The sequence below is a fragment of the Netta rufina genome (genome assembly GCF_964035555.1).
Source record: "Netta rufina genome assembly, chromosome: 3".
NCBI classification, from domain to species: domain Eukaryota; kingdom Metazoa; phylum Chordata; class Aves; order Anseriformes; family Anatidae; genus Netta; species Netta rufina.
In genome coordinates, this window is record NC_140125.1 from 85537031 (window position 1) to 85564518 (window position 27488).

The 27488-nt window shown below is 38.0% G+C and overlaps 1 protein-coding gene across 3 annotated transcripts in view; it reads left to right on the forward strand.

Annotated features, from left to right (window-relative positions):
• PDE7B (phosphodiesterase 7B) overlaps positions 1-27488 on the forward strand; it is a 177516-nt gene that overhangs the window by 122214 nt on the left and 27814 nt on the right. For all 3 annotated transcript variants that reach the window (XM_084284884.1, XM_084284883.1, XM_084284882.1), the window contains one exon: positions 16669-16752. In XM_084284884.1, the coding sequence (XP_084141010.1) occupies positions 16669-16752 (84 nt within the window). The remainder of the gene's footprint in view (positions 1-16668; positions 16753-27488) is intronic.

Below are 27488 nucleotides of genomic sequence, written 5' to 3' on the forward strand. Positions count from 1 at the left end.
AGAAAGTAGAGATATTTGTGAAGCCATTAAAGAAAAGAAGAGACTGATTGTCATCTGTATTTCATTCTAGTGAATTGACAGTTCTCACTCCCCCATATTGACAGACTGGTAACATAGCATGTGTGTCTGTATACCCAGCACAGCATACACACAGCAGGGGATGAATTTCACGTCATAACAGAAAAGCTTCACTATGAGCTATACAGTGCAGAACAATAAGTTAGTTATCTGGTAACAGTAAAATATCTGGTGGTCTCTTGACAGAGAAAATGCCACTGAGCAGGTAGAGTGGATGTAGAGGAACACTGCTTTTAGGAAAGTGTCTTTGTAGATAAGTTGCAAGCTCATGTTTCTGCTGTGCAAAAGGGTTATTAGGTTTTTGAATTAGGGGCTGGAACGTGGAACGTCTTTAAGCTGCTAATTAACATGGCAGGAGCCTCCGTGGTGTCTACAGCTACAGCAGGGGAACATCTGTCTGCAGCAATTAGGCAGGAGCTTCCAGACTAAAGGGCCGCTCACAGATGGAGTGGATAGCTTGCCAGGCAAATGATGTAGGGCTGTTTATACAAACCCACTTTCCCTCTTAAAAGCAATAGAATAGCAAAAACATACCCTTGGCAGTCTTTGGGCATAAAAATAATTATGATAAATCTGAAATGTTAAGTGGCTGCTATATTGGAAAAAAATATATATAGTGGTAGGGGAAAACCCCTCAAATTCATTGAGCAGGGCAAGAACTCATACAAATCTGACACACAACAAAAATAATAATGCAAGGTCTTATTAAAATTTTATTATATTGTACAAACTAAGAAAACTCTTTGAAGAGTAGGTAGAGATGGTGCTTTTTTGGATGTGCAGAATAGTTTTCAGTGAAATGAATATATTCCTGCTACCTGTCTTATTTATTACTTTTGTTAAGATTAGAGAGTTAAGAGAGTTAAAAATTTCTTTCCAGAATCAATCAAATGTATAAGCTTGTTTTGGTCAAGAAATAGTCCTGCAAGGACTAAGATATGAAATCGTCTTAAGATATTTGAAGATAGCCTATGGAGTAGGGTTTGTTGGTGGTGTGTTTTTGTTTTTTTTGTGTGTCCGTGTGTGTGTGTGTTTTTTCCAGTATGTTTATTTTTACTGTATGTAATGTTAATATTTATAAAAAGTTCTCATAATGCTACATGCACCACTGCTGAGTAGATGACATATGATTGCAAGGGAGCTAAAATCTGTTTGATTTCAACAGAAAATAAAGACTTAGCAAAAGTAAATAAAATCTTGAAGAAAATAAATAACTTAAAAAAAAAAAAAAAAAAAAGGAAAGAACTTATAACTGGATAGTGAGGAAAGATGTAGAATAGTTGCCCTTTGTCTCCCTTCTCCCTCAGCCCCATCCTAAATGTACTCCAAAGAAAATATTTGTACTCTATCATTACTACTTCCCTTCGCAGTCATGCATATTTTCTGACGATGGTACAGAGGAAAGGCACTGTTGTAGGGAATGGAACTTCTTTTTCTAGTACCTAGTAGTTGTGTAGTAGCGTAACAGTTCCTGTTATATTCTGGTTTAGCTACCTACACTTTTCTGTGAGAAACTTAGAGACAGAAAATCTGATATCTTACCTTTCATGACTGCTAGACAACTATTGCCCAAAGCAGTAATTTACTACCCTACCAAACCTGTGATTTTTTAAAAAGTATTTCAGTTTTTCCATCATGTATCTCATTAGATTAGACCAATCAAAAAAATAAAATAGGTGACCTGTTTTTTATTTACTCGAATAACTGAAGGATAATCATTCTGTAGCCATAACCTTCTGAATTCCAGTAGATATCATTGTATGATGTAGCATTTTCCTTTCTATGTGTTAATATTGATGATGGATACAAGGCTTGCTTCTTACTAGCAGTTAAATATATTGTATTTTATAAAGCTAATATTAACCTCAATTTCTTGAAATTTCTGCCTGTTCCACTCCAGGTTTTTACCTGACTGGAAAAAAGATAAGATAATAAAGAAATTATTTTTAAATGTATTTTGTTGAAAGTGTATTGGTCATTGCTAAATTGCCCTTGCAGCCTGACATGACTGCCGTAGGAGTGCATGGTGTCACTGCTGGCTTTGAGGAGCAAAGTCCTGTGACTGCTGAATCAAGGTCTTGAATATTAAAAAAAATCAAGTTGTAATTTCCAGATCTTTTTCTGATCAGAAGTCAACACTCCTCAGGAATATGCAAAGAGAATACCATGCCTTTATAATTATGATAGGGTACTGTTTGACTGAGGCTTTTTCCTCCCCCAGCAACTTGTATTTCTTCTTGCACTGACCCCCATGATTCCTCAGACTCCACAGCATCTGAATGCAAGTGCAGCCACTCAGTTTCTGACAAAAGGGAAAAATCAGGAGCAGTGACTGCTGCCCCTGCCCAGGGGCCTGGTGGAGCACTGGCTGTGCCGATTCTTCAGTGGAAGGCTTGGGGCAACCTGTCCCTTCCTTCTTGTTCCTCCAACTCTAGAGCAACACATCTGTATCGTCAGGGGCCCCAGTGATGATGTCAGTTTCTGAGGTAGGAAAATGTGGTCACAGAGAAGATCAAGATACAGGAGGACCTGGGTCACATCCAGAACCCCTTTCCACTTGCCACAGGGGTTGAAAACTTTTTCCCTTTTTATGTGTAAATGGAAAGTTGGTTCAGGAAACTGAGATGTATCTTTACAGATGAAAAAACAGAACAGCCTGTTCAACTCCCTTGTGGGGAGTAACCACTTGTAGGCACTTCCACTGGCCCTTGTGCAAGAGGTCTCTGCCCAGCAGCCAGCTGCAGCCAGGGCTGCTGAGGCACCTGGCGATGGGCTGACAGCTCTTCTCAGAGCAATCACAAGAGCCAACATGAGGACAGAATGCCTTAATTGTGCACCAGTACCTGATATCTCAGCTCTAGGAAAAAACATTTGCTGAGCTCTATTTTAGAAAAACAGAGAATAGGAACATCTTATGCCGAAAAAACAAACCTGAACCGGGAGCTCACTGCTGCTGTGTACTTGCCATACAAATAACCTGGTGCTGGAAGAAGTGATTTATTTTTTTCTACAACAATCCCTTTATGTTATGATGGTTCCTGTTATATTCTGAAGAGAGAATTACTCAGGCATGAGGTTTTGGGGATGGATAAAAAAGGAAGCTTAGTTTAAGGAGAAATGGAATATACATGTTTTGACAGGATTTTAGGCACACTCCTGCCTGTTGACAGAATTCTAGACAACCTTTTTCTCCATGTAGTTGATACCTGGATCTGTGTTCGAACATCCATGAATACAGTATACATTACTTTGCTACGCTTGTGTGGGGACTAACAGAGTATAGCAATATGCATCTTGTGTTATAGCCTGGTACAAAATATTAGTCAGTTTTACAATGATGGGCAGAATTTTCTGACATTCTTCACTAATGTGATAATAATGAGCTGATTCATACTGATCATCGTGGACTTTCGTGTCAGCATGGAACCACATTAGAATTTGACTTTTTTGAAATTCTTAACGTGTTTAGGTTAGTGTTTCACAGGTTTGGTGAGACCTAGCCAAACACCTGAGGAGGGAAGGTTCTTGTGGGGTTTCTAGCAAGAGTTTCTGAATAGCTTTTCTAAATCTAATTTCTAAATTCTAAATCTAATTTGCAGAACCTTGGCATTATATATCAGTTGAAAGTAGAGTCTCACCAATCAAGATTTTCTTTCATTCAGTTCCTGAATTTTCCTTGGTAATTGTTAGCTACTGAATATACGATTAAGGTAGAGTCTAGGAAAAGCACAGTGTTTTCTGGATGTTACTTTAAGACATACTCAGTGTTTATTCAAGCAGATCTGTTTTGAAGAAAAAGACAATCTTACTGATTTTTCTGTGTTATGTCTTGCAGTTCCCAGAATAATAATAAAAAAGATAAAATCTCTGCTTAGTATGAATTGCACAAGCATATGAAGAGTCGAGAAATACTTCTTATATGCCTTCACACACACATGCCAAAAAAGTCCTCGCCAGAGTTATTCTCTCTTGGAATTTACAGAGGTTTGTGAAGAGCAAATACAGAATCACTGTCTCACTCTTTCTCCTTTAAAATACTATGTGAGGAGGAGCCTGTGGATTTGGATTGCTGTGGAAGGGATCAGTTCAATGAATCTCTGAACTCTTGGGTTGCTAAATGGTAATTTAAAGGTAAATTTTGAGACAAAATTAAGTTATTGTCTGTACAGTCTATTGTTCCTTCGGGATTTATAAAAACATCCCAGTGTTTTTTGCCTCCACCCAAAAAAGTCTGTTTGTTGTATTCAAAGTTTTAGATTGCAATTTCCTCCTCTTTCTGAAGGACTTTAGCAATTATTTGAATTCCCTAAGAACATGTTAAAACAAGAGACAAAAACCTCAGCTTCTGTTTTCATCCCTCGTTGTGGAGAAAGGCAGTGTTGCAGTGCAGGCTGCCAGCAAGAGGACCTGGCATTTCTAATGTAAAATTGTTAGGGCAAGGCAGGTTGTCCGTTCCTCTAGGACGCCTGGCCTTCCCTCCCAAAGGCTGGTGTTTGGTGCAGGGCCGTAACATGACACTGCTATTCATTACTTCAATGTCAAACCCAAGTCTAAATTAGGTGTACATAATTATGGGATGAGGGAAGAAGATGGTGGTGTAAAGGATCACTGAAAGGGGCTCTGGTTACACTGAGCTATGCTGAATCCTCTCTGCATATCTTGGTGGTTGCTCTCCCTTTCAGATACTAATTTTTTGCAGTTTCTGGAATAAGGAGCTGAGCTAGAAAGAACTGTATACCACAACAAGGGAAACAAGGGTCTGCAGAATACGAGCCTTTGCAAGCACCTAATTAGATTTGTTGGTCAACAGTTTTCTAATTACAGAAATATGTAATTGATGTGTAAGTTTTTGATGTAATTGATATGTAAGTTTTTAGATGTTGGATGCTTATGTATGTAGCGTTCACAGAAGATGGTCCACATCAGCAATCTGTTGAAGCCTAGTGGTCGTTTTCCAGCTTTGATATATACAAACTGCCTCAGAGGGGGCTGTGAGAAACACGAGAGGGGGCTTCCATGAAATATCCTGGCCACAGAAAGTTTGTATTAATTTCCCCAAGCTACAGAATAGTTCAGTATTGATAATGTCTGAATATCTTTAATGACCCGGTAGTATTGTTGAAAAATGGCCCTCTTTTTTTTTTTCTTTCTAAATTTTGAAAAACTTGATGATTGTGTTTGTTAAAATAGGCATTGATTTTTATTTACTGAAAATGCAGGTTTCAATAAATGAAAAATACTGGTTTTGTATTTAAATTAGTATTATCACAGTATTAATAACATCATAATATTGTTTATTTTTATAAATTAATATGGCTGTAAATGCATTCCCTCACATTCATGTTTATAGGGAGGCTTCTCTTGGTACATATAGGTTTATATATAGGCATACATGCTCAGTCCTTCAGTTTGGACTGCAATACACAGAAGAACAAAACAGTAAAAGCATTAGTTTTAGTTTCTCCTAGCCAAAAAAAAAAAAAAAAAAAAAAAAAAAGACTGAGGCAGAATCAATCTAATTTCATTAACATAGAGTGTTAGAAACAGTTTGTGGTAACCAACCTGAACTTTCCCTTTCTTAGTAAGTAAATTCAAGGTTATCCATGTTAGAAATGGAAATGTTTGCAAGAGATAGCATATTGGATAAATTCTAGCCAGGCTAGGATTCTGGTGTTTTTATGTTTTTGTTTTCAAGATCTAATTGATAATAAACAAGGTATACATGTTTAAAAAAAATACAGTGTAAAAACAGGAAGAGAGAGGCATTTTCCAAGCTGTAGAACAGCCAAGATCTGCTTCCACTTTATGCAGTTTTATTCCTGTGTCTAGCATCAAAATGAAAAAGGTTCCACTCCAAATATTTGTATTATCTACATATGTCATTTTTATTGTTTTCTATCAGAAAAACATTCTTATAAGAAAAAGGCTTTTTTACCAAAATAATATTTTCTGATGAAGAAATATTACATGATAAAATGTGGGCTAGTTCAGGAAATACTCGTCTGGAATAAGCAAATGATACAGGGGTCCAAAACACCTTATTTTGGACAAAGTTCTCTTGCCTTATTGTTCAATAATTCACTGAGTTATGGAGTTATTTGTATCACAGAGAAACTAAATCAGATTCAAAACAAAATGAAAGAAGGTTTGCAGCTGTTGGCCACAGATAATGGTTTTGAATACAAAGAAAATAAATAAATAAAGTCAATGATGATGGACAAACAAAAGTTGAATAAAAGACCTTCATTAATCTCAAACATTTGTTGGTGCAGTCTCAGGTGTACGGTACAACTCTCATTCAAAGCAAAGCTTCAGGCATTGTGCAAAGTTTTCTCCTGCAAGACATTACAGGCATCTTCTTGTGCTGCCAAGACAACACGCAGCACTTCCTTCCCCACCTCCTGGTGAGAGCCCCATCTCCTGGGAGATGGGGCTCTCTGCTGATGAGACTCCTGGGGGAGCCCCATCAGCAGGGCTAAGTAGTGGCCAATGCTGATGAACATACCATGCTCCAGCCTCAGGAGGAAACAGTAAGTTGTGGGGAGGCTGAATTACCACTGAGGCAAAGAGAAGGGGAGGAAGAAAAGTCACGCCAGAGATTGGAATATATATATTTACGTACAGTGCAGAAGGGGGGTGGAAAAGAGGAGATGAAGAACGTGTTGCAGCTGATGAGTTAGGATGATCCTGTGGTTAATGCACAAGACTGAGATGTTTACTTTAGTGTCTCACTTGATTATCTCTATAAAGTTGATTCCGTACTGATGTACCTTGAAGTGTTGTGCAAGCATCATATGATCTTGAGACAGAAAGATACAGCAAGACTGTCTGAATCAATAGTAAATCTCTTCTTGTGTGCAGTGAATTGGCAGCCAAGCAATTCTAGTACAACATAAAAAGGGAGTAAATCCTAAATTCATACTCAATTCTTCCACAGGCAAGGCTGCCATTGTGTAAAAACTATTAAGAGACACTCAGATTTGGATGATGTTAAGCATTACAGGAGTAGGCGATGTGTTGTTGCAATTGTAATTACTGCATTACTACTTACAGTTTTGAATATATATCTGTTGTAGTTTTACTGGAGATAGAAAGCATAGAAATCTTGTGGGCAAAGCCATGGAAAAAGAGAGGAATTTTCTTGAATGTCCTCTCAGAGTTGAATATGGTTTGTGGTTTTTTTTGACAGTATGAGCAAAAACTTCTACACTGAATTTCTTTGGATGTTGTATGACTTAACTGTTGCTAGTATGGAAAACAAAGATAAGTAGTGTTTGTGTAATGGTGATGTAGAAACCATAACCTGGACTACAGGCACACAATACTGCTGGACCACTGTTGCCCTGCATCAGAGAGCTTAGTGTCTACACAGGACAAACAAAACACAGAAGCGGAAAAGCAAGGCATGGAAAGGACATTATTTGTTCCATAGGAAACCAGGAAATGAGCTGAGGACTTATAATTGTCATCCTGTGTTTAAAGTTCAGGAGTGTCCCCTCTTTTTCTTTCACAGAAATGTTATTCTCAGATTATTGAATGTTTCCCAAAAGCAAGCTCCAATTTTTATATTCTGCTTCGGAGTTATAATTCTTCTATTCATTAATTATTAATAACATTTTATCAATTATTATTTTATACAAGTATATCAAATATATCAAATTTTAATCATTGACTATGTTAGATACATGTGGACTGTAGCATCAAATGGTTTCTGCTTATCTACCTAATAGTGCCTGACCAGCAAATGAGAACGATGCCTTGTGGCTCAAGTAACCCATCATTGCAACCAACCCATAAAATGCATGTACTTGCAAACAGTTCTTCATGAGGAACTTGTAGAATGAAAAAAGATTCCATTAACAATGTACAATAAAAAAATCATTTAATAAATATTATAGATAGGTAAGCAATGAGAATGAAGACCAGTAAAGCAAACTTAGTGGAACATATGATTACCTCAACTTTCTGCAGAAAAAAGAAACTATTTTTCCACTGTAAAACCTGCATTGGCAGATTCAGGGAGTCACGTTGTGTTCTTACAGTGGAATCATTATAAGCATTGATAATGCTCAAATCAGAAATCCTTATAGTAGAGAGAGAGAGCCGCCATATGCAAAGGGGTTTCTGAAAGAGCAGCCATCTCTAGAACATTAATTCTGGTAAGGAAATGATTTATAGTTTGAATGGCTTAGGGTCTGGGTGTAACTGTGAGTGAAGAAAACTCTTATCTTTGGGGCACTGGCAGTACAAGTATTTTGGCCTAATGCACTTCACCTATAGATCAGAACTCTAGACCTGTTTTTAGCATTGGTCTTAGACAAAACACAAATTCCTTGTGATTTTTATTTTACACAGAATCAAAGTCATTATATTAAACTACTTAACCTATTTTGGCAAATTCGCGCATATAGTATTGGAAGTGTACAAGTCTTAGAAGTTTGTTATTAAATGCATGTTTATTTTAGTAGTTCAGAGTCTGGCAGAAGACTACAAGAAGTACAATTTAAACAATTAATGATGTGTTTATGCTATATTTTATTTGGGAGAGAGATAAAAGTAACATGACAGTAAGATATTATCTTCAAAGTTGCCATGGCAATGCAGCCTACCTGTTGCTAAGATCATGCTGTAGCTGATGTTATTACCTTTATTACAGCTCTTAACATTTCAGAACATACCCTTTAGTTTTTAAGGCATTATTTGAGATTTAACATAATGTGTGAGAAAACCAGTATGTCTTGCCACTTCCCAGAAGGGCTCTCGTGCAGCAGTAATGGTAGCAATAGGAATACCTGAGTCTGCTTACATAGCTTCCATCCTGCAGCACAGAGTAATTTGCAAGCTATCTAACAGTGTAGAAAGACAAGAATTATCTAGATAGTTCAGTGCCCTAGCTATATTAATATCATCTTTCTCTGGAAAGTCAGTAATCAATGTCTGGAGACAGAAGACACTAACGGGATAATAATAATGAAATATAAAAACCTCAAAATACAGACAGATGGTTCTTAGCACTAGAGCTAGAAATGATAACATTCAGATTATGAAAAGGAGCCTGTCCACAGCAAGTCTGGTTTCCTGATCCAGCAGAGTGCTCTGGGACCTCTTTTACTACTCTGAGTGCTGATGCTATTCTGGACCACAGCAGCAGTGAGACTCTCAAGATGCCATCAGTGAAAGGCTGCTGCTTGTGAGTGCTATAAGCTTCAGGCAAGAATGGGAATTATAAATGGATCACTCAAAAAAGCAGAATCACATCTCCTCCTAGCTTCTTGTTCTCACAGGCTTCCATTTTCAGCTTTCAGTAGTGCGTTCAGCCCTCTACATAGCAAATGCTAGATGTTTACGATATAGGAGAAGCAAAATGTTTACCATGGTTGTCTGTGCCGTCTCCTTCAGGAACAGAGGTGGAGATAGATGATTTCTGCCTTTTGCATTTATTACACAATAATTACACAAGTCTCTGGGCTTTCTGTCTTTTTTTTTTTTCTTTTTTTTTTCTTTTTTTTTTTTTCCTTTTTTTTTTTTTTTTCAGGACCTGCCTCATGCTTTTAGTTCTGTAACTTTGTTCTTTGCTGCCAGGTACCAGAGTCTGTCTGTCTTTTCTTTTGTATACAAAAGCCATTGGCTGAATTTTGCAAAATTCCTGCTGGCAAACTCCAATGTCTCAATTTTTCATTTCTCCAAACTAAAAAGTTTGCTTGTGAATAAGCAGTCTGTGTGATTTACCCATGTTCTTATGCTCCCTTTCTGTCTTTGTATTCTGTGGTTCAGCACTTCATGTAAACTCTATATGTAAACTTTTGTATGTGGGGCTAGAAAATACTGAACGTTAAGTATCACACTGTAGTATCAAGGACCTAGTTATTTCAGTAGTCCAATTACTGTTGCTTAACAAGTGCTATTTTTCTTTAACTGAGCTGTGGGATTATAGGGCACAGATGAGATTACACTGTATTTATTTGAGGGTGTGCCTTCACACATTGGTGGGAACTGAAGGTGTGTGTATCTATTGCATTTATTACAAAATAAGTCTTAGCAGCCACAGGGCTAATCATAGTTCAAAGCCTTCTCACAGATAGGAGGCTTGGTGTGGCTTCAGCTGCCTGAACACGATCTTCATAGACAAAGTCTTGGATTCTTCCCTCATCGTGCTGCGCTTATAGCTGTGGCACCAAATTTAGGAGCAGAGGTGTCCTAGACTCAATCTGCAGTAAAAATCAAAAACATGCGGTTTTAAAGGCAATCAGTCTCTTAAGCATTAGTCACTGGGCGGAGGCACCTATTCCTCTTCACTGACTTACACCTAAGGTTACATGAAATACATCTGACCTTAAGGCAATAATTCATAGTGCATTATCAAGCTCATAAAAATTGTAAGCATTTCCAATGCAACATAACAATTTGGAAATATGACATTTTGAAAAGTTACCTTCTTTAGAACATGTAGGATTATCTGTTGTAATCGTCTCTCACTATTATTTCAGTTGTATGTAGCTACTTATTTCTGCAAGCTCTGGGTTTGCTCAAGCAAGAACCAACAGGTATGGGAAGAGGACAGTATGGGTGCTGCTCAAGTATCTGAGTTTCTGATGACTGCTGTTACCTGGCTCTCTACGGCAGCTTCTTCATCCCCTTGGATGTCAGTTCAAAGGCTGCATGCTGTAATAATTTTGCCTCAAGATATTTCAGTTCAAAATCTTTTCTCCTGAGTTACTGATACAGTTTAAGGAAGGATTTCAAAGGTGTCTGTGAAATACTTTAGTTACATTTACTCTAGATGTCCATTTGCCAGACTGGACGAGCTGTTAAAGGCATGCCTGTGGACCTGAGTGTCTTCCTCTGGCTATATATATAGGCAGTGCATCAGTGTGTAAGTGATCTCACCAGGACACTTTTAGTACGGAGGAGGGTTCTACAAGCAGATTTCTGTTCCAGCATGTGTCCAGACTGGCAGAAACAGCTCTGATAGCATTAAGAAAATAAGATACAGCAGGTGTACAGATTCTGGTCAGTAAAGGAGGGCAGAAGTTACAGCTACCTGGTACAGTCAGGCAGTGCAAGTTGTTCATGCTTGACATAAGAGCCACAATTTACTTCAAACAGAGTTTTGTAAGAAAACAGAGGATGAGTAAAATGTTTCATTTGCAACTGTTGCTGGTCTGGAGATGGAGTTTTGAAAAGCTGAAACTCAAGTAACTGACAGGTTAAAAATAATAATAATAGTAGCCCAAAATATTTGTTATCTAACTGACTTTTTCCTTGAAATTGAAATCTCCACAGAGAATGCCTGTTTTCACAGATTTCAAGTTTAAGTTTATCCTTTGTAAAAGGAAACAGGCAAAACTTTTCAAACTTTAATTGAAGCTTCAAGAAAGCTGCAGTACTAGTACAAGTATTAGTCTATTCATTTATTTACTTATCAGCCTCTGAAGCTTGTGTGTTCACAAGGTAGACCACTGCGAGGGGAATTAAGTGATTTTCTGTGTCAGGTTCTACTCCACCATTTTATCCCCTTTTGGTAAAAAGGGACTAACAACAGTTGTCTTCCTTTGTAAAACCTTCTGAAACAAAGCTGCAGAATGCATTGAGTGAGTACACTACTTGAGAACTAATTAGGACGGTAACCAGAAATGGCAGAGCCATGCATCATATGGTTCAGAAAACTTCATGGTTGGGAACATTCAGGTGCTTAAAACTTTGGTACATACAAGTGGAGTGAGGTGGCTTCCCCAGTTTCTCCCACTGGAAAGGAGAGTCGTCCTGACTCCTAAAGGTCTAATGTCAGTCATTGTATCTGCTCAGAGTAAATGTCCTTGTTCACTTTCAATCTTATGCACATGAGGAAATCAGCAAAAAGTACTTTCTGCAGACAGGAATTTACAATTATAATCCTTACAACACTAGGAGAACCAAAGGAAAATAATCCAAACAAGTAAAAGTACAAATCACCATAAACAAGCAATAAACATCTTCAAATTAAAAATAATTCAGTAATTCTGCTACTTGTTCTTAATCTAACTTTTATTTGCAGCTTGCCAACTTTTTACGCAGCAACACTTTCCTCTTTTAGAAAAGTTTCCACCCAAACCAGAATGATGTTTAAAACATTACCAGCTCATCTTCCTCCATCTGAGAAATCCCAAACCTTTTCATAACTGAAACAGTGAAAGAGCCAGGGACTCTGTGGAGTCCACTAGAGGCCTTATTACTGCCCCTCTGTTTTCCATGGAGAGCGCTCAGCAACTGCAGGATGTGTCCTAAAACAGTCATCTTAAGAAATATTTGGATGAAAATTGTAGAAAAGTCTGACTAGAATAAATACTTGTAACCTCCTGTGAATTTTCTGTGGTATTCTGACTTACCACATGGAGCTGTATACTAAATAAAATCAATAATTAGATGGCTCGTCCCTACTTCTGCTGCTGCATGAAGCTGCTTAGTTGTTTTGTCCCAGCTTCAGCCCTGTTTTCTCTCTTAATTTGTTGTGCTTGCTCAGTGAAATTGAATCCCACGTCATTTCAGGCAAGCCTTGGAGAAGTTGTTTTCCTCGGTGCAGATGGCTCTTTTCTCCAGATGTACGAGGCGGCTCAGAGCTGCCTCCTTCTTCTCTTAACCCTTTTGCCCGTCTTGAAGCCACGCTGCCCTGTTGGTGCCGTAGCCCTGTGGCTCTTGCCCCTTATCTGATTTTCCCGTGACTGCAGGCTGCCATGCGTGTCAGTCACATGCCATCAGTTACCTAATGTGCCACACAGGCTCCTGTTACCTAACACAGCTTTCTTCGTTTTGTTTGCTTTGTTTTCTTATCTGTTTGTTTTAACGAGGACAAAGTAAAACCGAAGTGTGCCGCAGCCACTGGGAGATCTCTCCGCTGGAAGCTCTCGTGGTGGCTTGGCTGCACAGCTCTTTGTGTTTGTGACTGTAAATGTTCCAGCCACACAACTCCAGCCCAGAGGAGCCAGAGAGGACCTGTACCCTTGCCGTTTCCCTTCACCCTGTTTGTTTCACTTGGGAACACAATGAGCTGTCAAAATTTCCTGCCTTGTTTCCACAGAATCCTTCCTTTTGCTCCAAAAAGGATTATTTATCTAAAGCTGCTAATTGTATAAATTGTCAGAACAATTGCTTAGCTTGATTTTAAGGTGGAGAGCAAAGACATGTAAAGGTCTGGTGACCTAATGAAAGTTCCCCTCAAAGGTCATCTGTCAAAGAGCAAAAGTCTGGTGTGTTGCCGCTAACGGCCCTTGCCTCTCAGAAATTAAAAACCATGTGGTGTGGTACACATCTGGTGCAATCCCTACTTTTAGTATCTCTGCTGAGTGTACTTATGTGTAATTAAAAGCAATAGAGAAGAATATAAAAGTTTTCCAAATCAGTGCGCCAAGACAAAATAGAGGAAGGCAGGTGTGGTTGATTTAGCCCACCACCACTTCCTAACTAATCTTTCTCTAATGATGTAGAAAGAGACTAGGTGGCACCTGGCGAGGTATTTTGAAATAACAGATTGATGAGGTAGAGCTACTTGATAACATCTTTGACTCATCAGAAACTTGCCTTTCCTGAGGGTAAAGTTAATGATCCTGGAATATCAGGGTTTTAGTGGCTTTGACTATGCCAGTGGGGATACAGATTTATTCTGCATATAGATTCCTGTAATGCTAGACACAATACAGACTTCTATTGTCTAAAAAATGTAAAAGGACAAAAATAGTTGATAGGAAACATAAGTAATTTTCCATGACTTCAGGTACCTCAGGTTTGCTGGTTAAAACTCATTCCCATTTTCTTAGTTTGAAGAGCATGGGTCTGATAGCAAATTGATTGGTCATCATGCATAGCCCTTAACTATTTCAGGTCATCTTTCAAAAATTTTCATTAGTTCTCTCCTGCTTCTATGCTAAGATCATTAGTAACATTTAAGACTGTTCCCAATATGAATCATTTAAAGACCATGTAATAATTGTTCACAAGCAGAAGTTTCCTTTCAGTTTTCCTTTCCTTTTCACCTTGTTATCTTCTTGCCTTTAGTCTTTTTCCAGCTTACACTTTTTGTACTTATCTCTTGCCTTCTCTCATGTGCTTGATGAAGTCCATATGGCTGAAATACACTGTAGTGTTGTTGTTTTTCTCTCTTGCCTAACAGTTAGCTATTTTATTTGAGGTAATTCAATATCAGATTTTATCTTACATGGTCTACCTTTGGCAAGCCCACACTGTGTTTTCTTCTGCATTCCAGTTGTCTCCCTACCTTTAACATTCTCCTCATCAAAATTTGGAATCATACTGTTAAGATGAGAGTTAGGCAGATTTCCCATACGTAACCATGTATGATTTTGTTATTCCCCAGTACTCACTCTCTTTCATGTCCAGAGAGAAAATCATCCTTTCTGGGTTTATGGTATTGTATGGTTGTTAGAGGTGTTTTTTTTTCATATTTTTGGAGTTGGACTTTCTCTTTTTTCTTTCAAAGTATTTGTTGATTTAGTCAGGAGTGACATGTTTATCAGGCTGTTAATGCAGGGAGTTATTTGCAGTTCCCTGTTAATTCATTGGTGCATACAGAAAAACAAAATCCTCAATCAAGGCATGCTCTGAATTTACACCCGTTCTTAATTTGCTGATGCTTGCATTAGTGACAGGCTCAAGCCTGTCTGATTTTTATTTTTTTTTTTTATTCGTATAATGTGCACCATATGCTTGCCGTTATTACTTTTTACCTGCATGAATCAGCCAATCTGATGGGTCTACCTGTGGTAGTGAGCAGTGCTTTTAGATAAGGGTGCTGGTTTGGGAGCTCTGATTCACAAGTGTTGATGGATCTCACTTCAGCATTTTATAAACCCCATTTGCCCCACCCTTCTGCCCTTTAAGACTCAGGAATAGGTTTATATGCCTTTGTTACCACAGTTGCAAGTGATTTGAAACTGCTGATGAAGGTAGACCCCTGCTGTTTTCATACCTTTGAACTGCAACAGCTGAAGAGCAGGCAGAGGTTTGCAACTCCTGACATCAGAAGGGATAAGTTGGGTCAATAGCAGCTTAGAGAGTTTGGGGCTGGTTCCTCAGCTAGCAAGGGAGCTGCAGGTTGGCAGGCGGCAGCTGGATGCAGGGAGCACGTGTTCTGTTTCTAGAAACAAAACAACAAAACAAAAATAAGGATCAGAGAAAATACATTCGTATTTTTAATCCAAAGTGACTGTGTTTGATGTATTCTTAATTTGAGTGCACACTCTTGTCTTTTGTACCTCTAAGGACCCCTAGAGGGCACAGAAGTTTTTCTCCACCTCAGATAGGCAACTTAATCATTCTGCTTGGCTTTCTTCCCTTATGCATAATTGTAAGCACATTTTAAGTGAGCATTAGATAGAAAAAATAACAGCATATAACTAGATCCTTCTTTCATGCTGGAAGATGTTTTCTTGTTTTTAAATATAAGCAGTAGAAGCTTGCACTAGCAGCCAAATTCTTCAATAATTTTTGTTTATATTAGTCAGATACCATATTTGTATCCCAAAGGAAGCTCAATTCAAAATAACTAATAATTCATAATTTTGTGAACTTCTGAGAGAGAGGCCTGCAGAGTGAGCTGTCTGGAAGTACTGTGGGTACATTTTCAACATGATGGTCTGTGCTCCTGTGGAGGAGCAATTGGTATTAAAAGAACTACAGTACTCTGATATAAATCCCTAAAATATACAAACTTAATCTTATTTAAGAATATTTAAGGTGTTGGTCTGATGAATTTTCACACAAAGAAATGGGGAAATTACTGTACAAGATATTTAAAGTTAGAGAAATGTAAAAGTGACATCTGCTTCTGCTACTTCCTATCTACTTCGAAAGAGATTTTTGTACTGCTTTTACATGCTGAGTGGTGTTTTGCTTTCTCAAATGATTTTTTTCATTTCATCAATGCTACATGGCAAGTCAGGTATTAATCAACATGAATTACACAAGGATATTAATTTGTATCATCGTATTGTCACTTCATAATGCTACATACTAAATTTGTAGAATAATGCTGGGAACATCAGGTTTTGGTTAAATAAGGCAGCTTCTGTGTATAAGGAGAAGGCAGATGATGTTTTCCAGAATGCTCAAGGAGCAGAAAGTAAAACAAAAACAAACAAAATGGAGGAAAAAAAAAATCATACTTTGGGTCTATTTTTTTTCATTATCTAATGATTTTGAGACCAGTCCCACAGCTTTGGAGGTCTGCTGGCCCGTAAGTCTAGTCCAAGTTTTAACCTTTCATGTGTGATGCCGTTACAGTGAACGTTCAACTGGTCTTTGGACAAGAATACTAGATATCTACTGTACTCCTGAAATGCTGAGAGTGTTCTCAGTGCGCAAGAAGCTGTTCCATAGGAAGAACATGTTTTTTCTTGTGGCTTTTTCTGATAAGAGGATCAGCTGTACCGCTTTACTCAATTACCCAGGGATGTCATGGGAGATGATTTTTTTTGGTCCTTAGTTTTCCCACTGGAGGAGCATCACGTCATCATGTTGAACAGAAAATAGATCTAGCTCTAAACAGTGGAGGAAAGCAGCTGCCCTTTCTAACGTCTCTGGGGATCTTGTGTTTTGCAGGAGATGCACGGGTGAGAGGTCAGACAGGGGTTCTCTCCGAGCGCCGCGGCTCCTACCCGTTCATAGACTTCCGTCTTCTTAACAGTAAGTGCAACCCTTCCTTTGCAACTGAATTTAAAAAACATCTGTAATTTTTTTTTAAATCAGTATTGAAAGTACATGAATGGAAGTATCTCATTTCATACATATCTGTTGTTCAGCTGTCTTCATGCAGTCAGCATTAATAATTCTGTTATTTCCACGTAGTGTTTGACTGTGAAATGTTTTGATTACATGAACAGTGTCCATAACGCAGAGTATGTCAAGTGAATACCGTAGTGCCATGGAGCATGTTTGGGGGGGGGGGGGGGGCAGGGGGGTGTTTCAGAATTAAAAAGATAAATCCCTATGTCCTTTAGCCTCTTAGCCAACAGTTGGAACAGATTTATGCGAGTCTGTTATCCGGTCATATAGAATTGGCACAGAAGGGGAGCATGTGACAGTGCTGACCAGTGGTTTACAATAACATTAATTTTTCCAACAATTAGAACCCAATCCAAAGCCCCATGGAGTCTTCTCATTGACGTCAATAGATTTTGGGTCAGGCCAGCAGTGAACATCTGTTAAAAATAATCTTAACCTCATTTTGATTGAAGTTATTTTGCCACTGTTGTAAATAAAAGAGGGTAAATTTAAAAGGGGGAAAAAAAATCAGGATACAGTTTTTTGTTTTGGTTTGTTTTTTTTCACCTGATGAATTCTCTATAATGATGCAAGCCAAGTAGCCAGTGTGTAAATAAATAAAATAGAAAACAGAGAGCTCTTAGTCTTGGGCCTTACAGCATTGTCTGGATGCTGTACTAACTCCCGTGTTCAGACACAAGTAAATTGCAATGTGTCCCCATATACAGTACAGATCACTCCATTTAACCTCTGAAACAAAAGTTATTCACGGTCTTCATCAAAACAGACTGAAACTCCAACAGTTTGTTTAGTGATTACAGTTTTAATCTTCCAGCGATTATGTTTTTCATTAAAAAGCAATTATGAAAACAAAGTTTTAAATCTTCTTTCTGTAACTGCTTTCCAGAATAACTGGGAAGAGAAAGGAGGTAGGTGGCTGGAAAGGGGAAGAAGAAGACCAGCTGTGAAGGGAAAGGTCTGGCTGGAGATCAGGAGAAGGAGCAGCTGATAGGAAGGGGAGGACTTGGGCTCCGATCTGCTGCATTCACACGAGCTGGCGAGAAAGTACTGCAGTTTGGCAAAGTGTTTGCTTTCAGTCTTGCTCATAAAAGGTGTTTTCTAGGTCATAAGTCCATCAGAGTGCTTGCTATGGCTGTGGTAGAAAGGCATAACGGATAACATGTGTCCAGAAAATTTCCCAGGACAAACAGGGAACAACACACTGGTTGAGCAGACCTCTGAGGATAATTTAGTCCTGGTTTGCCAATGAAAAATGGAAGAAAAAACTGTTTTAGGCTAGCTGGAAATATTGCTGATGCCCTTATAAAGACTAAGAGAAAACAAAAACAATTCTCATTCATGAAGTAGAAGTGAATTTATATTCACGTTTCAGTGTGACTAAATGCATTCATTATTTCCTTTCTATTTTGAATACATGCACATTATTTAAAATTCTCATTATATGTTCTTTCCCTGGTTAAAGAAACCAAAGAAACTTTCAGCTTTCTTTTTTTCCTGGAAACAGGGCTTTTGCTTTTATCCCTTGTAGATGAGTCCTGCCATTCTCCAGGTCCTGCCAGCTTGAGGGAAGTGCTCGTGCTGCTCAGGGGTAGTCTGGGGAGAGGCCCAGGAGGAGAGAGGACTGGTGAATTCTCTGCCTTTGATCATACGAGCAGCAGGGCACTCTGCCGAACTCTTCTGCTCTGGCTGCCGAGCTTAAAAAGAGATGCCTCTCTCTGCAGGCACCTCTGTTCCTACGTGGGCAGGGCAGCCAGGTTTTTTATGTAGCTTTGTTCTTTCTTCTTATTGCTTGTCCTTCACCTGAAAGAAGCCACTAAGTCTGATCAGGATCTCTGCAAGAAAAACTAGTGATCCTGATTTTGGATTTCTCATTTTGTTCAGATTTTTCTGTACTTACTGTTTTCTGCCTGGGGAGTGGTAGTAGCTTAATTTTTCACTCCAAAATGAAGTGGGATTTCTAGGCAGAAGGCTACCATCTTTGTAGATGCTCACTGTGCCTGGCTCACTTGGTGGCCTACAGGTAAATGAAGATCCTCGCTGTCAGAGTGCACAGATGTGTTTTGCCAGGACGTAAACAGGCTTCTATATTATTTGTTCATATATATCCATCTATCAAATCAATTTCTTCTGTGCATATCCTACAAGCATAAAAAAAACATGGTAATACACATCCTAACGAAATATGCATAAATGTCACTACTGCATTTTTTTAACAGTATCTAATACTTACAGTGAATTTTTGGCACAATGTTATATTTGTTTGGGGGCAATAACTGATAGGCAGCAACTAACTGTATATTGAAAGCTGCTACAGTAAGGGAGGGATGAGGCAGAGAAAATTTTATGGTAGATATCCTCAGAAGTTATAAAGAAGTGGATCATAAATATTATTCCAGCTTCTCACCAACTCAGACAAATGCAGTTTAAATAGTTCCCTATACCATGTGAAATATTATTCCAAGTAACAGTACTGCCCTTGTTTTAAAGTACAAGAAAACACTGAAGCTCACTCTTAAATGAAGACAAAGTTTTCTTAAAAGATTTCAGGACATTGCAGTCGGGTCTTGCACAGTATTACTTACATGTAACCTTTTGAACATGCTTACAGATTCAAACTGGTGGATTTTTCCCTACTTTGGCTAGCAAGGGTTAACACCAAATAGACCATATCTGTTGTTTTTTCTGGATTCCTGTAGTAAAGTCTCTGTGTAATTTAAGACGCTGTTAAGTCTTTTTGGATAGGAAAACTTCCTGTGTTCTCAAAATGTGATCTTCTATAGCCATAATCAAAGCCAACTGGATTAATGCTAGCTTCTTGCTGTTTGAGCTAACGTCTGTGATGCCATCTAAATGTTCCTCCAGTGCCTCCCTGTAATATATAGAAACTTGGTGGGCATTATTTCACCTTGTCAGTGCCACACTGTGAGGACCATGAGTATTTTACAGCATCCTATTTGGAGGAGATGCAAGGCTTTAGCATCCTCTCTTTACTGGACCTAGTTACAAGCTTTCCTTGAGATGTAGTTGCACCCATGGCTCTTGGGGACTGTAACATAATTCTGGAATTCAAAACTGCATGTGAAATATCTCCTCGCCACAAGATCATCTGCTGTGTTCTGTGTTGGGGGGAACCACAGCCACCTGAGTAAGTGCCTGTGATGTGTGGAGACCTGCATGGCCAACCAGATACATGTATGCACTGACAGTGTTGAGGCAGAAGCTTTGGGGGAAGCTATGTAGCAGCTCCACTCTCCAGTAAAGCTGCAGCAGATGGTGCTCATTAGCCAGCACCACATGAAGAGGAGGCTTTCCATTTTCCCATCCTGCCACAGTAAGGCAAGGGGACGACCTGATGGCCACGGCTATGCCCCAGGAAAAAAATAAATAAATAAATAAAAATAAAAAGCTGAATGTGGCAGACCTGAGGTTCGTTGCTCACAAGAGAGCTTATGAAATATTCAGACTTCACAAACTTCTCCTAAATGGAAAGATACAAGCTTTGCACAACCTTGTAGGCTTATAGGAAAATGGAGAAAGAGCTTTCTTTTCATGCAAGTAAGACATGTCTTAAAATGGATGCAGTGGAGAAAGAAAAGACAAACTCTTATTTTCTGAAGGAGAAATAGGTTGGAATAAGCAAGTATTAAGTGCCATATAACAGGTGAATATAATGTATAAATTGTGTAATACTGACTTCAAACCAAAACTTCAAAAATTTGCAGAGAATTTAACTCTGAATTTGGTACAATTCAGAATTTTTCTAGCTTGTAACTGAAACTAACGCAGTTGAAATTAATGATGGCCATTTATTGGCATTTTTTCCATTTCTGTAAATTAAATGAACTTTTGTGCATTCACTTGACAAAAGAGTGGTTAATCTGAATATGTGCAACATAATTTAGAATTTGAACTACCTCTGCAGTGAAAACTTAACTTGATCCAGTTTTCCTTTTAGCAAAGCATGGTTTGGATTTCAGAAATAAAGGGTCATAGTAGTAAGGCAGCTGTAATTCAGTTCTCTGACTGAGAAAGTTGCTCAGTGAGTCATTGAACCAGATCCCTCCAGTGACTAACGTACATTGATTAAGAGAGATTTCATTATCCCATGATGAGTTGTGCTGGTGACTGCAATGGTACATTTCTTCATTGCATTAATTAAAAGTTTGAGGGAATTCCCTGTGATAAGCCTAGAGCTGTAGGTGAGCATGCAGAAATAACCAAGCAGACCTTGCCATGTTCTAGTTAGATTAGATGCTTTGTTTTATTGCCAAATTAAATTAAACAGAGTAACAAAATAGCAAGTTACATAGCAGATGAATAACTTTTCATTTATTAATTTGCTTGTCATTCTTTATCAAAAGACAAGGAAATTCTTAAGACTTGCACAGTGATTCTCCAGTTTCTATCTTCTTACTAAGTTTTTCTCTGTATCAAATTGAGAAATATTAAAACTGTTTCTGCTCACATTTTTAACTTTTCCTGAAAAATTCTGCATTAGGGACACTTTGGTTTTGTCCCAGTGTCAGTTCTCTCTTTCATTACCCACAGTGTATCTCCACAGTATCAAAGTGTCTGACAGCACTTACATCTGTGTATTGATATAGGAGGGATTACAGGGAAAGGATGTAGTACGTGACTTATGACCTCCAAAAAAAACCCTGCACATTTTAAGCTTTGCTTAAAGTTAATATAGATTGTATGTTTGTAGTAACAGATCATGATTAGTAGTGGTGATGATTACTATTAAGTCTCTGTCTACTATTAAGTCTGTCCTTGATTTGCAGTCTGATTTAAGTCAAGCCCAATCCTCTGTTTTTCAGTTCGTTTGTACATAAGGTGATGCCAGCATGTGATGAACTAGGTATTACAGAAATGAAAAGTGTTGTCAAGGTTAGTAAGGAAAGATATGAACTCATGAAAAAGTCTCCATCTCAAAGAACCAACGTCTGTGGACGTTTGAATCTGTGGTTTCTGCTTGTCTACTGAAAGATCCATTTGCAAAATTTACATTCATTTTTGGTTTTGGATTTCGAACAACTCCAAGACTTTCAGGTAGGGCCCATCTCCAGGGAAAATAAAACTTAACCACAGCCACCAACCCAAAACTGAACCATCAAGTAACTTGAACCCAAATGAATGAGGTTAAAAAAAGTTTGGTTAACTGTCTTGTTTTGTTGCCTTTGGCTAGAAAAGGAAGTGGGAGTGAGAGATGCCTTTTTAGATATTTCTGACCCGGGTTAAATTAGGACACTAAAAGTCTTGTGAGGAAGTTTAAAGGACTGATTGGATTACTCGGATCCCAACCCAGCCTGTGGAGATGAGTCCAAAGTTCCAGATGGTTATTAAATTAGAAAGTGAGAGATCTCATGAGGTCTGCATCATTTCTACATAATACCTCCCTTAGTTCCTCGTGGATAAGCACATCCAAAAGATACTCGTCAACATCCTGAAGGCACACAGGCCTCTTAATCTGGTTAGCTTGCGTCTGTTTTGAATGACAAGAATATTTCCAGAACTGAAGTCAGCCTATGGCCTTGCTTTCAGTTTCCTATTCAAGAAAGAGGAATTGAGTTTCTGTTAATACTGTGGCAGCATGGAGATTGTTTACTCTTTTCTAGTAATACTTCACACTCAAAATTTCTTCATGTCTCTAGAAATCATCCCAGTCTTTCCTTGCCTTTCCCCCATCCTCCTTCAATCAAATAACAAAGTTTTTTTTTGATTTGGGGTGGATTTTTTGATCTTTGTTGTCGGTTTTGTTTTTTTGTTTTTCAGAGTTCTTGTTGGCAAAACTTAATAAAAAGGTAGTCTGAAAAGTATATTCTGCTTCCTGCCATTCGTGTTGCTTGTTTAGCTTTTGCTTTTCATTTATAGAATATGAAAGCCAGAATGTAAAACTGATTGACGTATGTGTTTTCATGTGCTAACAAAATGCCGTAGTTGGGGTTATGAATGCTTCAGAAGAACTCATGAGAGCAAGCAGAACAACTGCAACAAAAAAGCAGCACAGCAAACATAAAGCCTTAGTGAACACTGGCATGATTATGCAGGTTTGTAACATTTTTAATACAGATTTAGGATTCAATTCAACCAAGAATGTCCCTTTAAAATTTTCCAAATGATGCGTGACCCATTCTACCACCCCACCTTCTTTTCCCTGATTAGCAAAGGGAAAGGGTGTACTGAAGATAACACTGAGGATACTTTCCAAATGACCAGAGGAAAAGAAAGAACAAGGAGAAGGGATCATTAAGATGATAAATGAAAGTTAGGTTTGCTGTTATTACAGGTTATGTTGCTTTTTCTCAAGGGGAGGGAAAGGAGAGGGGATGTACCATTTCCTGCTAGAGAAACTATAATCAGCTATAGAACATTTTCAGTTTTAGGAAAATAAAAAAAAAAAAAGTTAAAAAAAAAAAAAAAGGTTCCAACTGTACTCCTGTACAAAGATTGAAGTGACAAAGTGGAGGTTCATATTGAATTGATAAAGACTTTGTGGTGAAACAGAACACAACATACCATTTCCTAAGTGCTTGTAGGAGGCTTAGTAAGAGATGCCAAAATGTTTGTTTGCATAAAGATGATTGATGACCCCCAATAAAGGCTGTAAAATGTGAGGAGAAACATTCATCTTAAATTTGGATATAATCTATTCCTCTTCCTGTTGTTAAGACTAATATTCTGTTACTTAATTGGCCTCTGAAAGCCTGGCTTCTCCAGGAGTTGGTGTAGTAGGATAATTTTTATAATAGTTCTTAAGTTCTGTAGTCTCTTGCAAACACTCTCAAAAGTTTTGGGGCAGAGGGAAGCTATATGACTAGTGTTTTTCAAGATGCCAGCAATTGTGCAGGAACTTTGATTTGGAAACTGACAAGTTACAAGCCACCATTACCTGAGGCACAATGTTTGAAGAGGAGGAAACCCCATAGCGAAGTGACCTAGAAAATTGGTGTCCCGGAACCCCTCACATTTCATTAACCATGTTTTCCAAAGAAGCATACAAGCACCTCTTCTGTAAACGGGGCACTTCACTGATTTTGTGCAATCGTGCAGGTAGTTGAAGAATGGAATCTTGACTCAGCTTGGATTTTTTTTTTCTGCTGATTTTTTTGTTTTTCTCTGCATTCAGAATCCCACTCTTTCTCACAGCCTCTTCCTAGTTGAAAGACTGTTTACCCATTCAAAGAGAATTAATACAATTGTAACCCATACAAACAATGGCAGCTAACAGAAAGCACTTGACCTCTAAAATTGAATTTTATCAAAAGTCAAGGAGGAGAGAACACAATTTGCTCATACTTCCTTATAAAAGTTTTGATACATTCTGTTTTGTTTATTTACTACAAGGATAAAGAAGACAGTGAATGAAATAATTTATTTTACTTGGTCATTACTCACCTACATTTACATATTTTGAATATTAGTATAATTAACAATTATACTACAGTAGCAAAAAAAGGCTTGGGCAGGATACTTTAAAAAAAAAATACAAAAGGACAAATAAGTCCTGCCCCTAGAATCTAATTGTTACTTAGACTCAATGTCTTTGAAAATCTTTGCAATACTATGTGCATTGTTAGCTTCTAAGACATTTCACAGAGGATTTGGTACATCCTCCACTCTAGCTTTTTTCAATTTTTAAGTGTGTTTGAGGAACAGGTGAAAACACAATGTTTATAAAAACTTTTTGTATGCCTCTCTAGTTTGAGGAAGTCTCTTTAGGATTTCTAAATAGCTTTCAGTACAACACTTTATCCGTAGACACTACATGTACATAGTAAGGTGTTTATATACTTTTTATATATATATATATAGTATAGATATATATACATACATATATATACTACATAGCAAGGTGTTCATCTCTGCTGTCTTAGTTGTGGTGACCAACGTAAGTTCAGATGATCAGTTTGGTACTGGTATAATCTTACCATTTTTAAATCAAATCTGTTTACCAGTTTCTCACACAAGCCTTTTCTCTATCTTCAGTGCTACACACTCATCTTTATAAGAAAAGATTAGTAACCAAATCATGCATTGGGTATGCCAAACAAGACTTCAGTAAAGGTGATCTAAATGCCTGGCATGATTAGTCCAGAAAAACAACCAAAAAAATAAGGGACAAATACCAACTATTCCTCAAAAGTCAATTAAATGTATCTTGAGTTCTAAATGCATGGATTACTAGTCAGCTGTCAGACAAGGAACCAGTGCAGGAAATTGCCTCCCCAGTGCATAGGACCAGAGACAAATCCCTTTGCAGGGCCCTCTCTATTTGCAAACGTTCTGGGCAGTAAATTGCTGGCCTGATCCTCCAGCTTTCTTCCAGATATTTCAGCACTTTTGCTGGCAATCCTACCTGTTTCTTCAGGCATATATATATATACACACACATATGTGAAGAGCAGTGGATGAGTACTGTATGTCTTTACATCCTCAGAAGAGGGGACAGGGTATTGTAAATAATATGAGTCAAAAGCAGATGTTTGAGGACCTGATTTGTATATACTGGTTTTATTTTGCATCCTTTTAGAAAGAAGAGAAAAAACATTTTCTGTTTCTGAATCAGTTGGCTTTTGAAAATTAATAAGCCTGTTGTTATCCACTCATACTGCTGAGTGACCTGCTTTTATTGTGCACTGAGGTGCAATAAAATAAAAAAGGAGATGCTGTGAAAGAGAACTTAGAGGCATTATTTGAATGCGTAACCAAGTTTGTTTACTTGAAAAGAACAATAACACTGTAATGAATGTCTGGTGTAGAGTTAAGTACATCCTTGTCCAAATTTGATTTATGTGATCGTTTCTGGATGTTAACTCAACCATTGTTAACATAACCTCTGTAATTTTTATGTTCATTCTGCCTGCGGGCACATGCAGCACAGCAATATGAAAGAAATCTGAAAGAAAACTCGTAGCAGTTCCTACTGCAGGAAACCTCTTTCCCTGAAATAACAGAGTTCGGGGTGTAGTGAGCTGTAGATTGTGGTAGAGCAAGCAGATCTATGTAACTGGAGGAGCTGTGTTAGAAAGTAGAATGGAAACATTGATTCCTAGAGCATATTAACCTCTTGAAGTCTATATGCAGTATCCAGAAATTGTCCATGATCCGGTAGCAAGTACACATGATATGGATGTCAAATGACCTAACAAAGAGTGCAGCTACTCTTGCTGCCTGCTAAAACACATCAGGAGATGCACTGTGAGCACAGGCAAGCTGTGTTTTTGAAAGTAGATGTTAAGTTTTGTGACAAAAGCTTATATGGACGCTTCTGTAGATGTATAGGTGCATGTAGGTACAATCCCTACAATGACTTTGTTCAGTATACAAAGATGAGATTCTCCAACCACCATGCTAGGCAGTAACTCAACAGGATAAGAAGATGTGCATCTTTGAGAGAGACATGTGATGCTTTTTTGGGTAAACAAAACATTCAGAAGTTGCAACAATGATTAAAGATAAACACAGTTCTCAAGAGAAGTTTTATGGGTATAAACAAAAGATGCTCTTGCTTGTCTTTCATGTTCATTTCAAAATTGCACATAATTACTACATCTTTCCCATGTGAGCCTTGCAGCTTGTTTTCCTGAGCCAGACAACATAGCATATGTTTTAGTACCCCTAGTTCCACAGCTGAAGTTGAATGCTATCTGTGAAGACATTTTTGATTCACTTACTTGTAATTCATTTTAATCTAATTAGAAATAGCTTTTAATAAACCCGTAAGTTTCAAAGTCATTGCATGACTTAAATCAGGTGTAATCATCAAAATTTTATATTTACAATTTAAATTGAAATTTAGAATTGTCAATTAGGATGTGGTATGTTCAGAGTGTAACTGTTATTCACATAAACCTTTAACTTAATCTTAAGGCTGCATCTCAATTTTTCTGTCAGCTGCTGGATCCCGTACATTAGGAATGGCTCTTCACTACTGGGAGATTCTGTCCCAGTTGTTGAGCTGAAAGACAGAATTTCAGCATTCGCTCTGAACTGCTTCAATGTTTGCTCTTGTGTTTTAAGCATCCTTTTTGTCTCTGTTTCATATGGTTGTATTTTTTGTTTGTTTGTTTAATATTGATTCAGAGAGGGCTGATGAGATGGTAATGATTGGGTGTTGTGCTTGGAGAGGGGCAGAGTGTTAGACCAATGTTATGTAAGGCCCCATCATAATGAGATATGTTACTGAGGCTGGTGTAGTAACCCGATAAAGGTCACAGCAATAATTTGACAAGTCCTATGACTCATAGACAAATCAATTATTGCTGGAATGACCATGGGCATGGTTTTAGCACGATAGCCCTTAAGCATGTGGATAGAATGCAGTGCAGGATTTGGACTGTTCTGTCAAGAGCCCAATTTGAAAATACACTTCCTATAATTCTCAATCAATAACATGAGTTCCTTCTCATAAGAATGGAAATACAGGACAACAGATTATTGTGGGTAATCTTTTTTGCATAACATATTGTAATATAGTGCTCATCTGAAGCAGCAGGTCCTGTTTCAGAGGTGCTGTCTGCTGGTGGTCCACAGATTACATTTCATTTGAGATCTGTGACAAACTTATGGAACAATATAACAAAGCAGCAGCAACAAATTTAACGGTTCAATTCAGAAAGTGTGTTCACAATAAG